Raw genomic sequence first — 24,902 nt, 5'->3', positions numbered from 1 at the left:
GAATAACCATTATTCTCTAACTTAAATGAATGACCGTATTGCAATGAACATGATCTAATCATATTCATGCTCAACGTAGACACCTGATAACATTTATCTAGGTTCAATACTAATCCCGAAGGCAGATGGAGCATGCGATGGTGATCTCATCAACTTTGGAAATACACACATCGTCACCTCGCCCTTAGCCAGTCTCCGTTTAGTCTGTAGCTTTTGCTTCAAGTCACCAGTAATAGCAACTGAACCGGTATCCAATACCCAGGTGCTACCAGGAGTACTAGCGAGGTACACATTAATAACACGTATATACTTTGTTGAAGTTGCCAGCCTTCTTATCTACCATGCATTTGGGGTAATTCCGCTACCAGTGACCGTCCCCTTTACAATAGAAGCACTTAGTCTCGGGTTTGGGTTCAACCTTGGGTTCCTTTACTGGAGCGGCAACTGGTTTGCCATCCATGAAGTTTCCCTTCTAGCCCTTGCCCTTCTTGAAACCAGTGGTCTTATTAAACCATCAACACTTGATGCTTCTTCTTGATTTCTACCTTTTGCGGTCTTAAGCACCGCAAACAGCTCCGGGGTCAATTCCATCCCTTGCATGTCATAGTTCATCACGAAGATCTAGTAGCTTAGTGATAGTGGCTAGAGAACACTATCAATCACTATCTTATCTGTAAGTTTAACTCTCACTTGATTTAAGTGATTGTAGCACCCAGACATTCTGAGCACATGCTCACTAGCTGAGCAATTCTCCTCCATCTTGTTGGCAAAAGAACTTGTCAGAGGTCTCACACCTCTCAACATGGGCATGAGCCTGAAATCCCAATTTCAGCTCTTGGAACATCTCATATGTTCTGTGGCGTTCAAAACGTCATTGAAATCCCGATTCTAAGCCGTAAAGTATGGTGCACTAAACTATCAAGTAGTCATCAGGATGTGTCTGTCAGGTGTTCACAACATCCACAGATGACGTTGTAGGGGTTTGCACATTGAGCGGTGCATCAAAGACGTAAGCCTTCTGTGTAGCAGTGAAGACACTCCTCGGACTACGGACCTAGTCCGCATCAGTGCTTACAATATCTTTCAACTTGGTATTTCTCTAGGAACGTATTGAAACAGGGAGCTAAAACGTGAGCTATTTATCTACAACATATTTGCAAAGACAATTTAGACCATGTTCATGATAATTGAGTTCATTTAATGAACTCCCACTCAGATAGACATCCCTCTAGTCATCTAAGTGAAACATGATCCGAGTCAACTAGGCCGTGTCCGATCATCACGTGAGACGGACTAGTCAACATCGGTGAACATCTTCATGTTGATCGTATCTTCTATACGACTCATGCTCGACCTTTCGGTCTTCCGTGTTCCGAGGCCATGTCTGTACATGCTAGGCTCGTCAAGTCAACCTAAGTGTTTTTGCTGTGTAAATCTGGCTTACACCCGTTGTATTCGAACGTTAGAATCTATCACACCCGATCATCACGTGGTGCTTCGAAACAATGAACCTTCGCAATGGTGCACAGTTAGGGGGAACACCTTTCTTGAAATTTTAGTGAGGGATCATCTTATTTAAGCTACCGTCGTTCTAAGCAAATAAGATGTAAAACATGATAAACATCACATGCAATCAAATAGTGACATGATATGGCCAATATCATTTTGCTCCTCTCGATCTCCATCTTCGGGGCTCCATGATCATCGTTGTCACCGGCATGACACCATGATCTCCATCATCATGATCTCCATCATCGTGTCTTCTTGAAGTTGTCTCGTCATCTATTACTTCTACTACTATGGCTAACGCTTTAGCAATAAAGTAAAGTAATTACATGACGTTTAAGTTGACACGCAGGTCATAAATAAATTAAGACAACTCCTATGGCTCCTGCCGGTTGTCATACTCATCGACATGCAAGTCGTGATTCCTATTACAAGAACATGATCAATCTCATACATCACATATATCATTCATCACATCCTTTTGGCAATATCACATCACACGACATATGCTGCAAAAACAAGTTAGACGTCCTCTAATTGTTGTTGCAAGTTTTTACGTGGCTGCTATAGGTTTCTAGCAAGAACGTTTCTCACCTACGCGAAAACCACAACGTGATATGCCAATTTCTATTTACCCTTCATAAGGACCCTTTTCATCGAATCCGATCCGACTAAAGTGGGAGAGATAGACACCCGCTAGCCACCTTATGCAACTAGTGCATGTCAGTCGGTGGAACCAGTCTCACGTAAGAGTATGTGTAAGGTCGGTCCGGGCCGCTTCATCCCACGATGCCGCCGAATCAAGATAAGACTAGTAACGGGAAGTAAATTGACAAAATCGACGCCCACAACTGCTTTGTGTTCTACTCGTGCATAGTAACTACGCATAGACCTAGCTCATGATGCCACTATTGGGTAACGTAGCAGAAATTCAAAATTTTCTATGCATCACCAAGATCAATCTATGGAGTAATCTAGCAACGAGGGGAAGGGGAGTGCATCTACATACCCTTGTAGATTGCTAAGCGGAAGCGTTCAAGTGAACAGGGTTGATGGAGTCGTACTCGTCGTGATTCAAATCACCGGAGATCCTAGTGTCGAACAGACGGCACCTCCGTGTTCAACACACGTGCAGCCCGGTGACGTCTCCTACGCCTTGATCCAGCAAGGGGAGAAGGAGAGGTTGGGGAAGACTCCATCCAGCAGCAGCACGACGGCGTGGTGGTGGTGGAGGAGCGTGGCAATCCTGCAGGGCTTCGCCAAGCACCGCGGGAGAGGAGTAGGGAGAGAGGCAGGGCTGCGCCATGGAGAGGTCAAAACTCATGTATTGGCAGCCCCAAAGTCCTCAATTATATATAGGGGAGAGGGAGGGGGTGCGCCCCCTTTAGGGTTTCCACCCCAAGGGGTGCGGCAGCCCCAAACCCATCTAGGGTGGCGGCCAAGGGGGGAGAGGGGAAACTTGCCCCCCAAGCTAGGTGGAGGCGCCCCCTCCCCAAACCCTAGGCGCCTTGGGCCCTTGTGGGGGGGCGCACCAGCCCACCTAGGGCTGGTCCCCTCCCACACTTGGCCCATGCAGCCCTCCGGGGCTGGTGGCCCCACTTGGTGGACCACCGGGACCCTCCTGGTGGTCCCGGTACATTACCGATAAAACCCGAAACTTTTCCGGCGACCAAAACAAGACATCCCATATATAAATCTTTACCTCCGGACCATTCCGGAACTCCTCGTGATGTCCAGGATCTTATCCGGGACTCCGAACAAAATTCGGTAACCACGTATATCTATTCCCTATAACCCTAGCGTCATCGAACCTTAAGTGTGTAGACCCTACGGGTTCGGGAACCATGCAGACATGACCGACACAACTCTCCGACCAATAACCAACAGCGGGATCTGGATACCCATGTTGGCTCCCACATGTTCCACGATGATCTCATCGGATGAACCATGATGTCAAGGATTCAATCAATCCCGTATTCAATTCCCTTTGTCTAGCGGTACGATACTTGCCCGAGATTCGATTGTTGGTATCCCGATACCTTGTTCAATCTCGTTACCGGCAAGTCTCTTTACTCGTTCCGTAACACATCATCCCATGATCAACTCCTTGATCACATTGTGCACATTATGATGATGTCCTACCGAGTGGGCCCAGAGATACCTCTCCGTTTACACGGAGTGACAAATCCCAGTCTCGATTCGTGCCAACCCAACAGACACTTTCGGAGATACCTGTAGTGAACCTTTATAGCCACCCAGTTACGTTGTGACATTTGGCACACCCAAAGCACTCCTACGGTATCCGGGAGTTGCACAATCTCATGGTCTAAGGAAATGATACTTGACATTAGAAAAGCTTTAGCATACGAACTACACGATCTTTGTGCTAGGCTTAGGATTGGGTCTTGTCCATCACATCATTCTCCTAATGATGTGATCCCGTTATCAACGACATCCAATGTCCATGGTCAGGAAACCGTAACCATCTATTGATCAACGAGCTAGTCAACTAGAGGCTTACTAGGGACATGGTGTTGTCTATGTATCCACACATGTATCTGAGTTTCCTATCAATACAATTCTAGCATGGATAATAAACGATTATCATGAACAATGAAATATATAATAATAACTAATTTATTATTGCCTCTAGGGCATATTTCCAACAGCCATACCATGGCACCAAGCCAGGCGTCATGTTTTCTAACCATGTGTTTCATTTTTTGTATAGTTGTTAACCGAGTAAACGACGCGTTTATGGTTGACTATTGCCACACATTTCCTTGAAATATCTGCCCATTCCTTATAAAAGGCATGAGAATGTGCTAAATAACACGATCATGGTTTTCCAGACCGTTCTTGTGCACCTTTCCATGCACCGATTGTTTGAATTTGAATTATGTCCACTAATGCCTAGAAAATGCACATAATCTCCTAAATATTGTAAATGAGCCCGGGAAAATGTCAAATTTGAACACGTTGCATTTGAGGCGGTATGTTGATCGTTGGAAAAACTGAATGGCAAACTAGGACGGAAATTAGGATTCCCCTTCAATCTTGGGGATTTTCCCTCTCGAAAGCATGGAACTTCCTCGATGGTTTGATTTTTGAAGGGCGTGCATGACGACATAAGCCAAACCTTCTCAATTTTTTACAAGGGCATGGTAAGGTCATACCATGGCACCATGCGAGGCGTCATGTTTTTTAAGCATTTATTTCATTTTTTCTATAGTTGAAAACCCAACAAACAAACATTTGTGGTTGACTATTGCCACACATTTCATCGAAATATCTGTCCATTCCTTGTAAAAGGCACGAGAATTTACTAAATGGCACGAGCATGGTTTTCTAGGCTGTTCTTGTGGACCCTTTCATGCATCGATTGTTTGCACTTGAATTATGCGCATTAATGCCTAGGAAATGCACATAATCCTCTAAATATGGCAAATGAACCCGGAAAAGTGCCAAATTTAAACACAGTGATTTGCATGTTGTATGCTCATCATAGAAAAAAAACTCGTGGACAAAGGACAAAGGAAATTTGGATCCCCTTCAATCTTGGTGATTTCCCCCTTGAAACCATGAAACTTCCTCGGATGATGGTTCATTTTATGGAAGACGCGCATCACGACATAAGGAAAACATTCTCCAATTTTTATTAGGGGCATGGTGAGGCCATACCATGGCACCACACCATGCGTCATGTTTTCCAACCATGTGTTTCATTTTTTGTATAGCACAAGCATGGTTTTGCCGATCATTCTTGTGCACCTTTTCATGCACCGATTGTTCGAATTTGAATTATGTGCATAATTAATGCCTAGAAAATGCACACAATCCCCTAAATATGGTAAATGAGTTCGGAAAAATGTCAAATTTGAACACGTTTCATTTGAGGCGGTATGTTGATCATTGAAAAAAAATCTGAAAGACAAACTAGGACGGAAATTTGGATTCCCCTTCAATCTTGGTGATTTCCCTCTCGAAAGGATTGAACTTCCTCGGTGATTGTTCGATTTATGAAGGGAGTGCATGACGACATAAATCAAACCTTCTCAGTTTTTAACCAGGGCATGGTGAGGCCATACCATGGCACCAGGCCAACCGTCATGTTTTTCAAGCACATATTTCATTATTCTATAGTTGATAACCCGGTAAATGACGCGTTTGTGGTTGACTCCATTGAAATCTCTGCCCATTCCTTGTAAAAGGCTTGAGAAATTACTAAATACCACGAGTATGGTTTTTCCAGACCGTTCTTGTGCACCCTTTCATGCACCAATTGTTTGAATTTGAATTATGTGCATTAATGCCTACAAAATGCACATAATCCCTTAAATATTGTAAATAAACCCGGAAAAGTGTCAAATTTGAACACGGTGATTAGCAGGGTTTATGTTCGTCATAGAAAAAAACTCATGGATGAAAGACAAAGGAAATTTGGATTCCCATTCAATCTCCGTGATTTAGTATCACACACGGTTCATCTCCGTTGCCTCTGCGAACCGTGTGTGTTCACTCACACATGCAAAAGGAAAAGAAAACCCTCGCCCACTTCGTCCCCACTCATTCGCCGCGGACTCCTCCGCAACTCTGCACCCTAAGCTCGACGGCTATTGGTGGCGACCGTAGGTCGCGCTCCAAACGGCACCAGATTTCGCCTCCACTGCTTTCCACCGCCTATCTGCACTGACATTCTAGACTCTGGTCGACTGGGGTTTTCTGCAGGATTGGGCCGGGGATTTTTCTCATGGAGAAGGTAATCAACTTAATTAGTGAAATATTCACTCATCTCTTATCGTAGTCCGTCCGTCGCTGTTAATCAACCGGCGGAAATCGCCGTGAAATCCTTTTTGTTCTAGCTGATTCGTGGGTGTTCATTCATGTGTGCACAGTGCGAGCACAAATCGGGCAATTGTGGTCGTGGCCAGTCGGAAACGAAGTTCTATCTCACCATTCCGGATGACTTCAGGGAGCGCTCGGTATGTTCAATCTCAACCTACCACGGCCGGCATGGCCTAAATTTGTGAACATATACCATCTGTTGCTACATTATCTATATATTTGCATCAAATCTTTGTTACATTACCTATTTTTAATTCTGTATTTTTATACTTTGCTTGCATCTATATATGGATATGTTCTATCAGTTACTCCCATATTTGCATCTTACTCGGTTATTTAAATATATCTAATTTACGATCTTAATTTTCATTTCAAGCACTACATCCCTTGCTTTGCAAGAACATGAGTAGAAGGAAATCTTGGGCTTTACTTTGCTGATGACTCCCAGGATGTCATATTGACAAAGCAACATGGGTTTACAATGATGGTTAGCGTAAAACTTGATAAAGATGGTTACTCCTATTTTAATGCGGACCTTTGGAGAAAAATGTCTAAGTGTTATGAACTGAAAGCTGGCAATAAAATTTGAGTGCGTGCACCACAGCCTGGTCTAATTAACACGAATGTTTACTTCCCCAACGTCATCAGCTGATCAAAGTCTGATCGACGTTAGTGTCCTTTCAACTTTCTCCATGCTGTCATATTAATATTTAAACAACCAATTGATCACTATTTAAGCAACCAATTGTGATATCATATTCTGACTCCGTTCCTAGGCAGTAACAAATTATGTTTACCAATTTATGCGCACTATATATTCTTCTGTCATGTTCTGAATAAATAATACCTTTCCACCATTTAAGCAAGATATGTTGGATGCATAGTGAACGATCTGTATGTTACTAAGTGTACCAAATTTCACTGGAAGAACTTGAAACATGTCATAAACTTTGTTGATAGATAGCACAGCGTATGAACGCTGGATTTTGGATGAGATTAATTAGACCTATGGTTTACACACTGAACAAGATCAATTGTGTGCACAAAGCGCTGGTAAAAAGTCTTATTTTAATGTTGATACTCATAAACTATATATATCTTCAACGATATGTTACAATTGTTTTTTATTCTACATGTCAACAGAAATTGCCCCCTGTAGCCGTTCCTGGATCGATTTCCCGGCGTGGTCGAATTACACTTGTGCCTGCTAATAACGCCAAAGTGATTGCAAGGTAATGCATTTTCCGCAAAAATGGAACCATTCAAATTAACAAGTTCTTGCTTCTCATGGCAATGCATCCATATTGGAAAATTGGAGACACTGTTCTACTCCTGCTCTACCAAGGCACAGGAGGGCTCTTCCTTTTCATTGACGAGATGTCGAGTCGCCATGATCAAGCTGCTTCCAGTGGATAGTTGTGGTTGTCGGCCCTCAGCCTCTTAAAATGTGCTCGCTGTTACTATATATGTTAAGTATGTAGATATGGACCATATGGTTGTTGGCCCTTAGCCTCTTAAGTTGTCCTCCAATGCGCAGGCTCACCGGGAAGCGTACGAGCTTTATGCTACGCAGGCTCACTAGAAAGCGAGCCCTTTGACTTCCATGGCCGCCCGCCTTCCTCTCCATTAAAGGCGCCCGAGCCGCTATTTAATACGGGTGTCCTTACTATTCGCCTCCCAATCCCCCCCCCCCCCCCCGCAGACCTCCACCGCCATGGCGCGGAATGATCATCTCCCACTAGTCTTCAAGTTTGGTGAAGTCGACTCCGAGCCGGAGGAGATAGAAAATAAGGAGTAATGGGGCCTCATGGACATGGCCCAGATCGAGCTGGCCGCAGCGGTTGCTGCCCCCGCTCCCGTCCCATCTCCCATCCACGCACCCGCGCTAGTGACCATCCCTGTAGCATTGATGGGCTGGTCGCCGAGCACTATCGCAGAGCTGGAAGCCGCAGGCGTCAGCGAGGTCTCCGCGGACTCGCGCGAGCTCGTGTACATGCCAGTGCCAGCGCTTGTGCCCATGCCCGTGCGCGCCCCTCCACCCACCGTGCCGCCGGCCCCCGTGCATTTGGCTGCATCCGCCGTGCCCGTGCGCGCCCCTCCACCCACCGTGGCGCCGGTCCCCGTGCGTTTGGCTGCACCCGCCGTGCCCGTGCCCGTGCGCCCCCTCCCTTAGCGGCATGAACGCTGCCATCGACCGCTACCTCTCAGCGGTGCCAGTTGTCGTCCTCCCGCGGCCCGCCCGTCGATCGCGCGACGACATGATGTTTGATTTACAAGTGAACATTTTGTGCTGCCTTGAAGACTTCAACAACGGTGTCCCGAAGGACGACAACGACAACGACGGCGCGGCACGCCGCCTCTGCCGCCGCCGGAAATAGTTTTTCTGGGGTTCAATACTATATCTCGAATTCTCTATCATACGAATATAAATTCGCAGTGTGACTAAATGAAAGATATGGTTTGAACAAACTTGTGTTTTTCTCTCTTAATGTACAGACTTATCAAACGATTTTCTTTTGAAAAAACGTCAACGGTTTTTAAATATAAAACACTCATCGCAAATGTTTTAATTAGAACACCCGTATGCAAACCGATAGCTTCCCCAGGAAGCCAAGGGAAAATGTGTCGAGCAGGATTTCTGCATCCCTTCAACGCAAATGGTTGTTTTGCATGCCCCGTGTGCAACCACGTACAAACAATTGGGTAAGATTTGCATATCTGTCATTTTGGGTATGTTGCCGTTTCTCAAACTGGAAAGATTAGCATTTGTTTATCTAGTAACATTGCCATTTGTCAACCCTGTAACACCGCGATTTGTCAAAATATGCAGCTACAAATCACTAGCACTATCTAATTTTTTCAACTAAAATCACTAGCACTGTTCATATGGACACCACTAGCAGGCATGAGTTCATGGACGCAAATGCAAATGTACCATTGATTACATACAACAAGTCATCAACCCACAACGACAACGAGGATACACGTTGGATTATAGATCATTTCCAACAAAACATTTTAGTAAAGGTTTTATCACACAATAAATAACAAGCGATGAAATGAACTTCAGCTCAACCACTCATCGGTGTTGGAAACACTTGCTTTGAACCAGAAGTGATTCTCTGGGAAGGGCCAACTACTGTCAATCTCGAGACCAACGCAGGACTGATCATCCAGGCTGAAGCGGCCTACTATATCATGACCAGGTTAGGGAATCACCGGAATGTCTGAGGTGTAGATACAGATGCTTCTCATAAATGATAGTAACATTGTGTCAACAACAGTTGGATCGCCTTCCACCATCATTGGATAGTTTTGTCCAAGAAAGAGCGAGTTTCCTTCAAGACTTTCAATACTAAACCAGGGAGAAGGTGTTGGCGCTAGTACACCAGTATCCATCCCGAATACCCTACAAAGGATGTTGGAATAGGTCCGAAGAGTGCGACCATACGAGACGAGTCACAGCGTCGAACAACGCCAAACCTCTAGCCCTCCCAATCTCAGCCAGTCGACCCGTCCTCGTCCTTTGCCAGCTCCAGATCTGTTACCTAGAAGATCCTCCGCAGGGCATCCCGACGGATGCTGGGACGTTATATGTGTCACCACAATCGTGCCATCAAATCCACATTCGAAAGAGATTTTCAATTGTATAATTTTTATGTCATGTTATTACTATTAGTTTGAATACTACTAAATGGTTTTAGTAGGCAGGATATGAATAGGATAGGATAGCCGGCTGGAAATCTTGACCATTATGTTTGACATTTCCCCCATAAAAAACCCTAGCACTACGGCATATCGTGGCAAGCTTGCCACGGGCGACTAACAAGAGGGAACGTGCGCGTCGTACCACCACCACCACCTCCCCTCCCCGCGACCCAGCCCGCCCCCAACCACCCCGTGCACACTCTAAGGCAACGCAGCCGCCTCGCCGTGCCGTGCCGTGCTGCGCTGCGCTGCGAGCAACCAACCAACCAGCCCGTACTTCCGCACGCAGGCCCCAACCTCCCCGTCCCGAAAGTTGGCAGGCACGATCTCTCTCCACCCCCTTGGACTCTCCTCTGCTCCTCCTCCCCCTCCCCACGGCGCCATGGAGCGGCTCATCTCCAGGACGGCGGTCTCCCCGGCCCAGCCCCGGATCTACCTGCCCGGCAGATCCCCCTTCCTCACCACCCGCCGCGCCGCCTCCGCCTCCGCGGGTGCTGGGAGCGCCGCGCCGTGGACCCGGCTGTGCGCGCAGCCGCCGCGCCTAGGTGCCGCGGTCGCCGCTGCGGCGCGGCATGACGGTGCTTCGGCCCCGGCGCCCGTGGAGGAGGTGGCTGCGGCGGCGGCAGCTGGGCCTCCGTGGAAGCTGCTCGGGAGCCTGCTCCCCAAGGTGAGAAGAAATTTCAAATTTCTGTTCTCTTATCCAGATAGAGATATTCAGTTCTCGGGGTTACAGGATTGCTAAGATGGTTCCCCAGCTCCGCTGTAGCGGAATTTAGTCCTAACTAGTGGCCTATACACGAAAATTCTACAAGAAATAGCCACGAAATTGCCGGAATTCTACTCCTCAGATCCTGACAGCTTGGAGTATTTAATGCGCATGCGGAGGAGATGGCAATCTCCCCTTTTCCATGGAATAGCTTGCCGTCTTGGCCTGGCTTCTTCCACACAAGCTTATTTCTGTCTAGGTTCGATTATATATTTAGATCCTATATAGATGGAGGAGGAAACGAAACTGTGTGCTCGGTGACAAGTTGAAATTCTCTTCGTGTTGTCGCTTGGCCTCTTTAGTTGAAAACATGATGTGTCAGCTGGCCTTTAATTTGCAGTTTACACCTAGGAAGACAGAGGCATTGCACAGGAAACAATCTTAGTTGTGTTAAACCGGAGGAAATATCTTGTGGATTTTAATGTGAATTGTGTTAAAGGTGATGCGTCTGAAAGAAATGAAATAACAACTAGAGTCATATCTGTGAAACATGTATATGACACGACACAACAAGAATTTTCTTCTAGAATCATGTGAACTGCAGCTTATTATTATAAGGACAGTGTTGCAGCACTTCACCGAACCTGTGAACCATGATGTTGCAAATACTAAGCTAGTAAGCTTCTAAAACGGCACATCTGCTTAGAATGATTAGTCCCACTGAATATCTTGGACAGTTGTTAACCGATGTTAGCTTTAGTTATTATATTCAAAATTCACTATGAATGTTCTCTTGGCAATTTATTTTCTGAAGACATTAAACCCTTAATCATGTGAACTAGTTACTTTGCAAGTTTTTAGGATGATAGTTGCGAGTTTTTCTGAAACATATTAATAAAATCAAGGCAGTGTACAACTGTACATAGAATCTAGTAGTTTCCACAGGTACCATACTCACCCAAAAAGCCTGCTCACCCTAAGACAACTCAAAATGTAAGATAGCCATCTAAAACAAAGTGTTTCTTAGTAGAGATCAAGCCTGTTACCACAACAACGATGAATAAACTTGTAAATAATGAGTACATTATGGCATATCATCATCTCATCAACTTCAGGCGACCTTTCGACAATTATGGCCTTCAACCATTTCTAGTCAACTAATAACTGTTTCTTGGCACTAGCATGCACTTTGGTACTAAGAATCTCTTTTTTATGCCCATGAAAAGAGAACACAGTAATATTTTACCTTAAGACCTTAAGGTACAGAATCGCACATGGTCTTGACTATTGCTAGATGAAACAAATTTTAATTTTAGAATGGAAGTATGAAGCATTCATATATGAAGTGGGCCAGGGCTTATGTGCAGATTTGAGATTCTACGTAAGTTATGGTATAGTATTTTGTCGTACTGTATGATTGTGTGGCCCTAAATCTGAATACACGCTTCATCATCTGAAATTAATTAACTATTATGATCTTCTTGCTTTCTGCTCTATTTTGTTGTGTTTATGCACGAAAACTGTGGCATCTATTCCATAACAGCTTATGCCATTCTTATTAATTTTCTTGGTGATTCTTTGGCACTTGTTTTCTGATTTAACCGATATTTTCTGTTCCACAGGCTTCTACTGCTGCCCTTGTCCTGCTTATGACACTTACTGCAAGTGCCTTGCACTCTAGCATTCCCCATCCTGCCTATGCATCGGCGCAACCAGTAATCAAATCTGGTGGACTCCTCTCAGCAGAGTTATTGAGCAGCGGCTGGGCTGGTTTCTTCGCGGGCTGCTTACATACCTTATCCGGGCCTGACCATCTTGTCGCATTGGCACCACTATCAATTGGGAGATCAAGACTGGAGAGTGGACTAGTCGGTGCCCTTTGGGGCTGTGGTCATGATGCTGGACAAATAATTTTTGGCCTGCTCTTCTTGCTACTCAAGGATCGTTTGCACATTGAGGTTCTCCGTATATGGGGAACAAGAGTTGTAGGTCTGACCCTTCTTATGATAGGCGCGACGGGCATCCGGGAAGCTTCAGAGGTCCAAGAGTCGGGGCTAATTCTGGAGGGTGTAGACATGAATGGCAGTGAGCCCTTGCAACAGGCCCCTGCTGTTGCTCCCAGGAAGAAGAAAGTTGGCTTCACAACATTTGCCACCGGAGTCATCCATGGCCTCCAGCCAGATGCGCTGCTGATGGTCTTGCCCGCTCTTGCTCTGCCGTCACGCTTTGCCGGCGCGGCCTACCTCGGTATGTTCTTGGTCGGGACTGTATTTTCGATGGGTAGCTACACTGCTTTTGTAGGTTCTTGTAGTGAGGCTCTAAAGGATAGGATACCTAAGATAACGGAGAAGCTGACCTGGGCTGCTTCCCTTGTAGCTGTATGCTTGGGGTTAGCTCTTCTAGTTGGGCAGTTCTTTGGGTTCACCCTATATTGATTCATGTCCTAGGTTCTTGTTACTACTTGGCAACATTGTTTTGATTGTTATTTGTTATGTTTACGGCAGTTGAGCTCAGACTACGACACGGTTGGTATTCTTAGACTGCAACTTATACTATGTTACTACATGTTTCTGGGGAAATGGGTGTCTTTGTATTTTTGCAAGTTTGAGAGGGTACTGTGGGACTTTGATCCGGACCCTACTCGCATGGTTGCGGATTCGTAACCAACCAGCGGTTCCAGCAGACCCATGGGGCCGCACCAACAGCTCGGTGCTCTTTGACACGGCATACATCTTCAGTTGCAAATACGCTGCCAATGCCGTGACTTCGACCAGCACTGGCCCTACCGTTGAGGTCTCCTTCGTGCTTGTTTGTTGCTTGCCGCCTCACCAGTTAGTACGCTGCACCGGCATGGCGACAGGGTCGTCAGCCCGGACGGCGGCCTCCTGTCGTGGGCGCCTACTTCACCCCCAGGCTCCAGCATGACTCCATGCTTCTTCGGCTGCGCGCGTCGGGTTCTTCGTCCCCAGGTCCGGCGGGAACAGGCCGTCCTCGCTCTGCCTGACACGGCCTCGTTGACGCTGGTGTTCTCCATCTACATCATGCCCAAGAAGGCTGAGGGCACAAAAGCATGGGCCCCCGCGCCCCGCGCAAGCAAATTTGGGCACAAATTCGGCACAGTTCAGCACAGATTCAACAAAAACTATTTTTTATCACATAGTTCATCATAGAAATCAATACAAATCAAATAGTTCAACGAAGCAAACTCATAATTCAAACACAAATTAAAACACATCGAACTAGGCGTTGCCCTTGAGCCTCCATAGGTGCTCCACCAGATCGTGCTGCAGTTCTCGATGCACATGTGGGTTTCGAATCTCCTGACGCATATTGAGGAAGGCAACCCATGATGCAGGTACCTAGTGATCAACAGTTGCAAGAGGACCCTGACCGAAATATGGTTCAGTGTCAAACACTGGGGCTTGCTGCTCGCTCTCAATGATCATGTTGTGCAAGATGACACAACAGTTGATCACCTCCCACATTTGAGATTTCGACCAGGTCAGAGCGAGGTATCGGACAATAGCAAATCGAGATTGGATCACATCAAATACCCGCTCGACATCCTTCTAGCAAGCCTCCTGACACTTGGCAAAATAGGAGTTCTTACCTCTTGGCACAGGGTTTGAGATAGTCTTCACAATGGACCATCTCAGATAGATGCCATCTGTTAGGTAGTATCCCTTGTTGTAGTGGCGCTCATTGACCTCGAAGTTCATCAGAGGAGCATGACCTTCAACAAGCTTGACAAAGACATTCGAGCATTGTAGTACGTTGATATCATTGTGAGTTCCTGTCATACCAAAGGAGTGCCAAATCCAGAGGTCCTGTGTGGCCACTTCCTCAAGTACCACACTGCAAGCTCCTTTCGTGTCTTTGTACATGCCCTGCCAAGTAAATGGACAGTTTTTTCATGCCCAATGCATGCAGTCGATGCTTCCAAGCATCCCAGGAAATCCTCTTGCTGCATTTTGTGCTAGGATCCAAGCAGTGTCTTCAACATTGGGTGATCGCAAGTATTGTGGTCCAAACACCGCCACCACTGCCCCGCAGAACTTGTACAAACAATCAATGGTGGTGGACTCGACCATGTGTCCATAGTCTTCCTGGATATCACCGGGAGCTCCGTATGCAAGCATCTTCATAGCAGTCGTGCACTTTCGGAGTGAGGAGAATCCTACTGTGTCGGTGCAATCCTTCTTGCAAATGAAATAGTTGTCAAACTCCCAGATGGCATTCACAATCCCGAGGAAGAGCTTCCGGCTCATCCGATAACGGCGCCGAAACACTTTCTTGCCCTACAGTAGAGCGTTAGTGAAGTAATCGGCGTAGAGCAAGCAGTAGCCCTTCATTCGATGCCTCGGCTTGCTCTTGCGGCGAGGTGGCATTGTTGGCGAACAGGCCAACCAGAGCGGCGAGGATCATGAGGTGCTATTCGTCGTCGGTGTCGGCCTCAGCTTCGTCCTCCATCAGAGTCACGAACGCCTCCTCCTCGTCGGAGTCCATTGCCGAACAGGCAAATCGCTGAATACCTGACGGGCCTGATGGGTGGGCAGCCGCCGGTATCCCCGCCTGCATCGTCGGAGCCCTGGAAAGCTCGCCAGGAGCGGGACGGAGGCTGTAGTGGTGAAACTCCCTCTTTCCGGTGGGGAAACGACCTTTCTAGTGGCGGAGCAGCGACTGTCGGCGGGTGGGCGGCCTCGGGATCGGCATGGCGGCGAAAGGGGAAGTGGTGTTCTGCGGCGCGCGGGTGGAATCTGGGTGGGGTAAAGCCGTTTCTCGCCTGACAGTGGTGTCCCACGCGCCACTTTTCCTTCCGTCGGAACCCCCAGTCCCCCCTCCCCCGTGCGCTGGGTTCAGCCTGGATCGCCGGGCTGAACCGGTGGAATTCGGCGTTGGGGGGGGGGGGAGGGGGGGGGGCAACTGGGTTTGCCGTTTTTTTTGGGGGGGGGGGGGGTGTTGGGGTGCGGTTGGAGATGCTTTTACCTTTCGTGCACCTTCTCCAAGTTTTTTTGCGGCATTCTCCAAGTTTGTTGGCACGACTAACGTTTCGACAACTAATTTGATTTACCTATATTATCCGTGCACTAATATTTTCATGACAAATCTGATCTTACTGCCTTTTCTGTTCCTATCGCAAGTTTCAATGTTAAAAAGTTCGGGAGGCGGCTTCTCCTCTTTCCAACGCGTGCCTATTATTCCGCGACGATGATTGATGTATACAAGACTGAATGATGTTGCTATTGCTAGGCATGTACTGGTGCACCTTTACTAATTTAACCTCCAAAATCAATACGAAAATGAAATGCCTAAAGGCTAGTAGATTACATACAAACGTGAGAGATAGAAAGTAGTAGTTCTCACATCTTCGCTCTAAGCAATAATACATGTATATATTCCTTGTAATAGCCAGTCAAACAATATGTAAGCTGATATGTGCGTGCGGCATGCAGCTGAAATATGCATTCTAACTTTTTAAGCCATGAGACCGGCCGCCAGTAGGGCGACGAGGCCAAATCCTGCTGCGGCCCCGACGGAGGTTGCGGTAGAGGAGGGCGGCGGCGGGTTGGTCGCGCCGGGACCCGCGGCCGGCATGGGTGACGATGGCGAGGAGGCACCCGGCACCACTTCGATGGTGACCTTCATGCTGGCGGCGGCGGTGGGGCTGCAATGGCTAGGGACGCCACAGATGAAGTACCGAGTGCCTGTGGCGTTGAGGGAGATGACGTCGTTGCCGGAGGTTAAGGTGTTGATGGCGCCGTCGGTGCTGCAGGAGTCGTAGCCGGCCTTGCTCACCTCGACCACGTCGTGCGCCGGGGTCGAGTACTTGAAGACGATCTCATCACCCGGGTGGAACTTCTTGTTGGACACCCAGTTGCTGTAGTCGGTGTTGAGGGTCCACGAACCGCCCGGCTCGCCGACACCGTAGGTCGCCGCCGATGCGGTGCCTAGTAAGAGTGCCGAGATTGCGGCCACGGCAAGGAGGGTGATCTTCATGGCAGCCATTGATTGCGGTTGGAACTGGAAGGAGGAATGCAAAGCAGAGGAGGTAGAAGGCTGATGCTTAGCGGGGGCTGGGGTTGCTGCTGTGCTTGTGCTGCCGTGCGCTTTTATATACAACCAAGCGCCCAGCGAGATGGGTTGGTGGAGTGGCATTTGGATATTGGATTTGGGGGTTGAGTAGTCATGCGCGTTTGAACAAAAGCCAGTAGTAGTACTACCTGGTCATACGCGGCCGGGCTTGGGTTGGTGGCCTGCTGAGTGCTGACCTCTTCACACTTGGTTGTGGCTTGCTGGAGCAACCTTGACTTTCTGGCTCGTGTAGCCGCGCAATGGAATGCCGCTCGTACCTTTCGTCCACAACCTGCATCTCGGTCTTCCTTCCACATAGCATGTGCCGGTCTCCTTCTAGATCTAGGCGAGGGTTTCGTCCATGGATGACGAAGGTATTATCTCCTGCCTAGGAATTTTAGCACGAGTTTTGCACATAGGAGTATTTATCTGAAATCTATTTTTATCTACTACTAGCTAATTGCCCGTGCGTTGCAACGGGATATATTTATTCTGATATTTTGATGATTCCATATTAATCATGTCTAACATATACCTTCAGAATCCACACGCACACCATGTACTGTATGCTTTTTTACTGTTAAAGCAAGCTTCTCAATCCAAGCTCGCCACCCCTATCAGTGATGCATCCGGCTGCCTAACCCCACACAACCAACATATACTTTGAATATTATTAACTCATACATTTAGTTGTGTATTTTTTGTAATTATACATTTAGTTGTGTTATATTTCACTTTATATTGGTCTTAGTAAGGTGTACCTATAATTTTCGGATACGTCACATCAAACTCCCCCCCCCCCATGCCCCATCCCTCTCTTTCCTGCTGTCACGATGAAGCTGTAGTCTCTCCCCCTCTCCTTCCCGTTGCAATCTCACTATCAAATTGCATTCTATGTTCTCTCCCTCTCCTATTGTTATGTCACGATCAAATTGCGACCCCTTTTCTCGCCCTCTCTCTCCCTCCTCTCTCCCGTTGCATTGTCTCAATCAAATTGCTTTTTATGTTCTCTCACTCCCTCTCTCTCCTGCAGCGATCTCTCTCTCTCCCCCCTCCCCTACTAAAACCCTGATGAGACTAAGTTCAAGAGCAACCTCAAGTCCTCATGAGCAGCCGGCGGCCGTACCTCTAAATCGAAATTATTGCTCATTTGCAAGAGTGATTTTTCTACACCCCAACTCGGTGCACCCCACTACACCCCCAAAAGCATAGCAAAAATCTCGAAAAACTTCGAAATTTTATGGGAATGATTATGAACAAATATTATAGGTGCTTGGAACGTTTGGTGGTTAAATGACATCCGAGGAGCTCTGTATAAAAAAAATTGTTCGTAATCATTCCCACGAAGTTTCAACTTTTTTTTGAAAGTTTTGCTATGTTTTTATTTGGGGTGCAACGGGGATGCACCGAGCTGTCTCAGCCGCTACTTTCCCTCCTAAAAAATCAGATCCTCTCCTTCCACTTCCCACTGTCCAGCGTGTGAAGCGTGCGCGCATCTCCATCCCGGAAGATCAGCTGCGGCGAAGTGCAAGAATTGCTAAAGTTACCAAGGGACTGCCATCATCCTATGTGCAACGCGCGCAACGTGTTCTCATGGCCAGATTGGGCTTCTGCCACTTGGACGACGAGCCATCTGTGGACTGCTTGGCCAGATATGCTGACATCTCCAGACCAATGGGACCTATGTATACAGTCTCTTCCGCCTCTTCCACACTACTGCATTGTTCCATCTACCAACACACCGAGAGAAATACCAAACTTCTATATGATCCAAAACGACAGCACGTTCGGCCCAGCTTGTTCAGTATAACTTAGATAGTAATTTAACACATCCCAAGATAATTTTGCTTATTTGGAAAGTATTTAATGAGGAAAGAGGTGCTTATGGTATATGTTACTGTAACATAGCGCTTCCCAAGACAAAACGAATCTATGAGCTAATAAATGAATTCATCTATGACACTACTAGTGTGTTACTTTACACTATGAAGGTGGTAACTTAGACTAGTGTCATATGCATGACACTAGTATAAGTTACTTCCCACTATGACCAGCCTAAGCCTCACCTCTCAAGCAATTAATAGACGACGTGCCGGCCGCTGCTCCTCGTCAGTTTCACTCTCGGCTTGCAAAAGGCGGCGACCTGCAGCGACGCAAGAGAGTACGAGATGGTTGTCGCGACGGCCACAGGGAGGCGGTGCCCTTTGGAGCGGCAGTGACCTTCTGGTAGATGGCTGCGGCCGCAGCGTGCTGCTAAACGGTTGTGGCGACAGCCAACAAACATGACGTCCATGGTGGTGAAAGCTGTAGTTGGCGGCGTGGGCTAGAGTGCTGGTGACGGCGGAGGGTTTGGGATGAACCATCAGCAGCGTGGAGGTAAGGGAGGACCGGCGGCGCGGGTGCTAGGGGTTATGGTTAGGAGAGGGATTTTCGGGAGAGATGGGGACGTGCGCCTCGTGGGGTTACTGTAACATAATTGGTTCGTGGGAAAAAATATCGATTGGAATAAACTGGAGGAAAAAAAACCTGACGTGGGAGGGAGATCGAGCGTGGGAGAGTCGGACAATCCGGGGGACGTAAGATGGGAAATGGCCTTTTAGGTAGTAGAGACACCATAATAAATAAATTTATCTTGGTTCGTCACAGAAAACCTTCAGATTTTTTCTGATAATCAACATGTGGTCTAGTTTTAATTTCAATTTTCACTTTTACAGAAACTACCAGGCGTTTCTGGCAATAAACCCGTAGGTTAGTTTTAAGTTATATTTCGTTTTTGCTAGAAACCCTATGATAATTAGGTTAATCAACTGCAATACATATTAAATGCTTTTGAAAATATCTATGTCTTTTAAACTCTGATTCCAAATTTAACTTGTCATATATGGAATTTGATCAGAAAAATGTGTATAATTTTAATACGATGTTATTTTACATGTTAAAAATGCTATTTCGGGTGCAATTTAATCAATAGCGCATGATCCATTTTTCTTTCATACTAGTACTGATCCATATTGGAACTGAACACTTTAGCAAAATCAGGATTGGAGAGGAAAAAACCATCTATAACCATGCATGCATGCCTCGCCAAAACCTAACAGAAAAAAGTAGATTTCTCATCTTATGTCACGAGAGAGACGCCTTAGGATTGACAACATTCAAACGCATTGTGATTGTGTGAGATCTTAGGCCACCGTCAGCGCGGGTGGAAAGGGGGATACATGACAACACAGATGGGATGCCGTGCGTGGAAAGAAAGGACATGGACCAATCAGAGTATTGACTCATGGTTTTTTAGACATCAAAGTAATCTTTATTGCAAGGTGATCACCATATTATCTTTTACAAGAGGATAAACAATCTTTATGGGTGGATCATCAATCCGCCCAGCACACACCTTACTTCTAGTTAGTTTGGCTAAATCATGGGAAGCATAATTAGGAGTATGCACAAAAAATAATATGCGGGAAATCACACGCAAAGGTGATATATATCATCAAAAACTGCCGCTGATAGACCGAAAGAATGACCTCCATTTTTCATCGTCTCTATCACCTCGATGTTGCCAGAGTTCACTTCTATGAGGTTACACCCCACTGTAGTTGCCAAACTGAGACCAAACCGTAAGACGAGTGCCTCGACCATAAGCGCATCTCCGCGCCGATCGATTTCCCCATTTCCTACCGCGACGAATCTGCCATTCAAGTCTCTGATGACAGCACCATACGAGCCCCTGAGTTAGTCCGGGTCAAAAGCCTCATCCACGTTTAGTTTCACATAGTTACACATTGGTCTTTCCCAGCCATGTTGCTTGATCGCCGGCTTTGCATCACTCGTCATAGTATAGTTAGCAACCAAAGCTCTGATTGCCATTGCTATGAACGTAGGCTCCTGGACCTTTTCATTATGCACTAACTTTATCCTCTCCCACCATAAATACCAGGAACCAATAGCAATTGCTTCCATTGAATTTCCCAGACCGTGGACTACCTATTCTTCAGCTGGTTGTAGCAATAAATATTCTAGCACAACTTCTCTCGCATGATCCACATCGCATGCTTTATCAATAACAAAGTCCAAACCCAGTAGTTGCCATACCTATCTAGCTTTTGCACAAGTGAATAACAGGTGCTTGGTATCCTCCGCTCCTACACCGCACGTAGGACATATCCCACTGGCTTTTATATGTCTGTTAGCCAAAGTCACCCGACAAGGTAGCGATCCTCACAAAGTTCGCCAGGGGAAAATTTAAACCTTGGCAAGACAACTTAAACTCCAGATTATCCCCTATATTGGTGAATTGCATGAGCGTCCGACTGTATTTTCTCCCGATACTTTATGTCCATATTGGCTATGACACTTTGCAAAGTATGTCGATCTCACTTAGAATCTCCTGTTTTTGCACAAGTTCCATGCTACGAAGTCTAGCTTATCTAATTCAAGCAACATATCGCAAGGATCCATGCCACATCAAGGGTCTTAACTCATGGTTATTGAGTTAGGGGAGCATGGTATTTTTTTCTCCCATTGACTCATTGGTTCTTTTGCTAGCATAAATAAAGTGTTTCAAAGATCAATTATGGGAGGAAGTTTTCGTGAATATGAGAAGCCTTCTCCCTTTAGACTGTTGCATCGCCCGCCTTGATGGATTGCGCTTCACCCACAACCACACCCATACCCCTGAGCCCAAGGGAGCAACCATGGGTCTTATCTTGCAGGGATGCGAGTCTTCGTACCTGCTCTCCTAATTAACCATTTGCGCTAGAGCTAGTTATGATGGGCTGCCCCAATGGTCTTGAATTTCTCTTCGAGTCAAGATTAAGGCAAGTGAAATACTTGAAAATTGGTTAGAAATAAGTGAGGATAACCCCCAAGCAAGTCATCTGACGGCACCAGATCCCCTTGAACTATTATAGGGCGAGGAATAAGGCAAGACATGACAAACCGAATTGGGATCATGGAAACACATCATTTATTGTTTTCGGTCTCCCTTGCCAACCTTTACACATGGTTGGCCCGCTCAACTTGTCATGAGTCGGGAGGTGGGCACTTAGTGTCTTAATCTTACAAACCTCGAGTAGTGTGAGGTCACTCTTGAGGGTATAGAGGGACACCATAGCGTCATCTAGGCGCTCCCTGGCGTGCTTGTACAATGCTTCCCCTTATGGAAATTTTGCACTTTGGCCCTTGCATCTTGAGGCACAAGTAAGGAAGGTGCACTACGACCAAGCAACTTGATAGTGCTCTTTGTCTCAGGGTCACGTCATATGTTACTTAGGTGTCGATGATTTTAAAAAGTGTATGCCCAAAAGTTACTTCCTAAACCATAAGTTATGGGCGGCGAGATATTTCCAATACTTGTTGCTTGCAACTCGTGTTTAAGGTTGTGAGGGGTGGCTGGATGTTCTGCAGAAGGACTCTTGAGACCTATAATCTATCAAGAGTTATGACCAAGAGAATATTAAAGGAGAACTCCCCATAGATGGGTTCTGCTTGACGTCATAGTCATTGATGGTTGGACTTGCAATGAGTGAGGATTGGTGTCCAAGTCTCTAGGGTAACCTTCGGCCCAAACAAGATATCTTAATGTGGCACTGCATTTAGGCCCCATATGAGTTTGAATTGTTTAGGACAAGGCAATGAATCATTTGACACAAATGGGTCATTGCCTTGCCGATGATGATGAATGCTTGAGTGATGGTGGAGATCTGCTCCTTTGTAATGTATACTACTAGCTTATTTGTCTTTCCACTGTGTTTTGTTGCTAGCGATGCATGCGACAATAGGGTAGTGATCTGTACTCCACATCTGGAACCTAAGTCTTTTAGTCCCTAAGCCTTTTTTATTTTTTATTTGCACCATGATGTTGTTTCACTTTTGTTTTTGTTTTGTTATCTCGTAATAGAAACCGATCCATATTTAGATCTAATGCAAAAATTGGTTCAGATGAATTAATACTCCCTCCGCTCCATATTAATTGTTATTGATTTAGTACAACTTTGTATTAAATAAAGGACAATTAATATGGATATGAAGGAAGTACTATATTTGAAGGATTTGGATCCTTATGATTTTTTTCTAATTTGGCCATTTGATTCGCAAGATTGAACTCCTTTAGAATTTTTCCTTATGATTCAATTTCACCCTATTTTTTAGGATAATTTCCGTCCACTCAAACATTTTTGTAAAATTAGGTTGTTATTTCTATGCAATCAAAAATAGTTTGATCCAAACTCAAGTAGTTTTTTAATCCTACAGGATTCAAAGGGCACGAGCTCACGACGCTCTATGTTTTCATATTCCTTTATTTTGAGAATCCCGTGAACCAGAGAGGCCCTAATGCTGTCATCAAGTTTAATTTCGGAATTAGTCCATTTATTGAAGTGGAAGCATAGACGGTGACACCTACTTTTTATCTTATCAAGTGGTAGCATCCCAAGGGTCATTGTTCATAATTTCCAGGCTCTTGACAGATTCACATTGAGTGTATGGACAATAGTACTATGATAAGGGCATAAGCATAATACTTGGGATGGACTACTTTTCAAGATCCCAAACAAAAATCCTAAATATTTTTAGGAAAGTCTATTTTATCCACTTTTCAAATGTCCGTATACCTTTGAACAGTTTCTATCAGGTACTATCAAGCTAGCAAGGAGAGAGTTTTCTAGCTAAGAAAACCCAGTGTGCCAAAGTTCAGTTCAGAATGTTGAGCTCTTTTTTCTGGTACCTCTGAGCTTTTTATCCATTCAAGCACGCCCCTGTTAGCTCCGGCACCTTTGAGTTAATGTATCATGCACTTCTGATCTTATCACATTTTGCCTTAGCTCATCATTCCAATATAGGCCCAGTATGTCGGAGTAAATGACCACGGGTAGCCTCGTCGGCCCCCTATGACACTTCAAGACATCGGGGCTAGTTGTGCCCCTCACACCTCCTGGACGAATGGCCGGCTTCTTGGGCCGGCTGGTCTAGGAGGCCGGCTGCTTGAGGCGGCAGAACGCCAGAAGGTGGCTACGAGGAAGCCGGCTCCTAGCAGGCGGCCCCTCGTGCCCCCAAAGTTTGCACTCACATAACTGTGAAAGGATGGGGTGTGGCTACAGTGCGATCTGCCACCCCTGAATCTAGGGCTGAGCGCGGCTACAGTGCGGCCGTACCAAGCGGACGTCCCTCTCACCTGGCGGGGCATTGTAGCCATGCTACCTGTGACATCACCTACTATGTAGGGAGCTACGCTCCCATGACAGCCGGTCGGTATGGCCCACAGGCGGCGGGCCCTACCTGTCGGTGAGCCCCAGAAGGCTGCGTATCCCGAGCAGGCGGCAATGGGGGCGGGCCGCCTCCTAGCAGGCGGCCCCCTCCCCCTCAAAGTATGTGCTCCATTAATCAGAAGAGATGGGGTGTGGCTACAGTGAACGCCTGCCAGGAGGTGGGACTGTAGCTATGCTCCCCCCCGACAAAGCATCCATCATCAGTAGCAAGGCTATAGTACAAAGCGATCAACCAGACCTGCCAGCAGCGGGCGCGGCCTGTCGGCCGAGTACACAACAGCCGGCGGGACCCACCAAGCGGCGGGCCCCAGCAGCCGGCGGAGAAGCCGGCGTCCGGAGACACTGATAGCCGGGTCCTACACCCGGATTGATTACCATTGTACCCCTGGGAGGTAAGCCTATATAAACCCCCTAGGCTACCCCATGCAAAAGGGTTTAGAACCTTAGGGATTACATAGATACACATAGAGAGAGAGAGGAGTAGGGCTAGCCTTGTTCTTCTTCCTCCTCTAGCCAAACAGCTCAAGGAGCAACTTGTAGCTACTCTATTGATCATAGTCATCATGCGGAGACCCCGCAGAGCAGGACTAGGGGTGTTATCTCCACGGAGAGCCCCGAACCTGGGTAAGATTCGCAGGCGTATGCGGTCTCGCTCACTCCCGCTTCTAGAGCCCGGCGACGTACTCTTGACCCTCTCCATGGTTAGCCACCCCCTGGCATATGTCGCTACACATCCCCGACATAGTATGTTTGAGCTCATTTGGTTATGTACCTCTAAGATGGACCTTTGACATTTC

At 46.6% G+C, this 24,902-nt stretch overlaps 2 protein-coding genes across 2 annotated transcripts; one reads left to right on the top strand and one right to left on the bottom strand.

The window, feature by feature from the left end:
• Window positions 1-10,213: 10,213 nt before the first annotated feature.
• LOC125552689 (chloroplast protein FOR GROWTH AND FERTILITY 2) lies at window positions 10,214-13,283 on the top strand. Its single transcript, XM_048716337.2, has 2 exons — window positions 10,214-10,726; window positions 12,388-13,283. The coding sequence occupies exons 1-2, from the start codon at window positions 10,442-10,444 to the stop codon at window positions 13,198-13,200; spliced, it is 1,098 nt and encodes a 365-aa protein (XP_048572294.2). The 5' UTR covers window positions 10,214-10,441; the 3' UTR covers window positions 13,201-13,283.
• Window positions 13,284-16,032: 2,749 nt separating this feature from the next.
• LOC125554160 (blue copper protein 1a-like) lies at window positions 16,033-16,956 on the bottom strand. Its single transcript, XM_048717757.2, has one exon. The coding sequence runs from the start codon at window positions 16,919-16,921 to the stop codon at window positions 16,241-16,243; it is 681 nt and encodes a 226-aa protein (XP_048573714.2). The 5' UTR covers window positions 16,922-16,956; the 3' UTR covers window positions 16,033-16,240.
• Window positions 16,957-24,902: the final 7,946 nt, after the last annotated feature.

The sequence above is a fragment of the Triticum urartu genome, chromosome 4A, assembly GCF_056163025.1.
Source record: "Triticum urartu cultivar PI428250 chromosome 4A, HENAU_Tu73, whole genome shotgun sequence".
In the NCBI taxonomy this organism is placed as follows: Eukaryota; Viridiplantae; Streptophyta; class Magnoliopsida; order Poales; family Poaceae; genus Triticum; species Triticum urartu.
The sequence above is the reverse complement of the archived record's forward strand: the minus strand, read 5'-3'. Positions and strand labels throughout refer to the sequence as shown.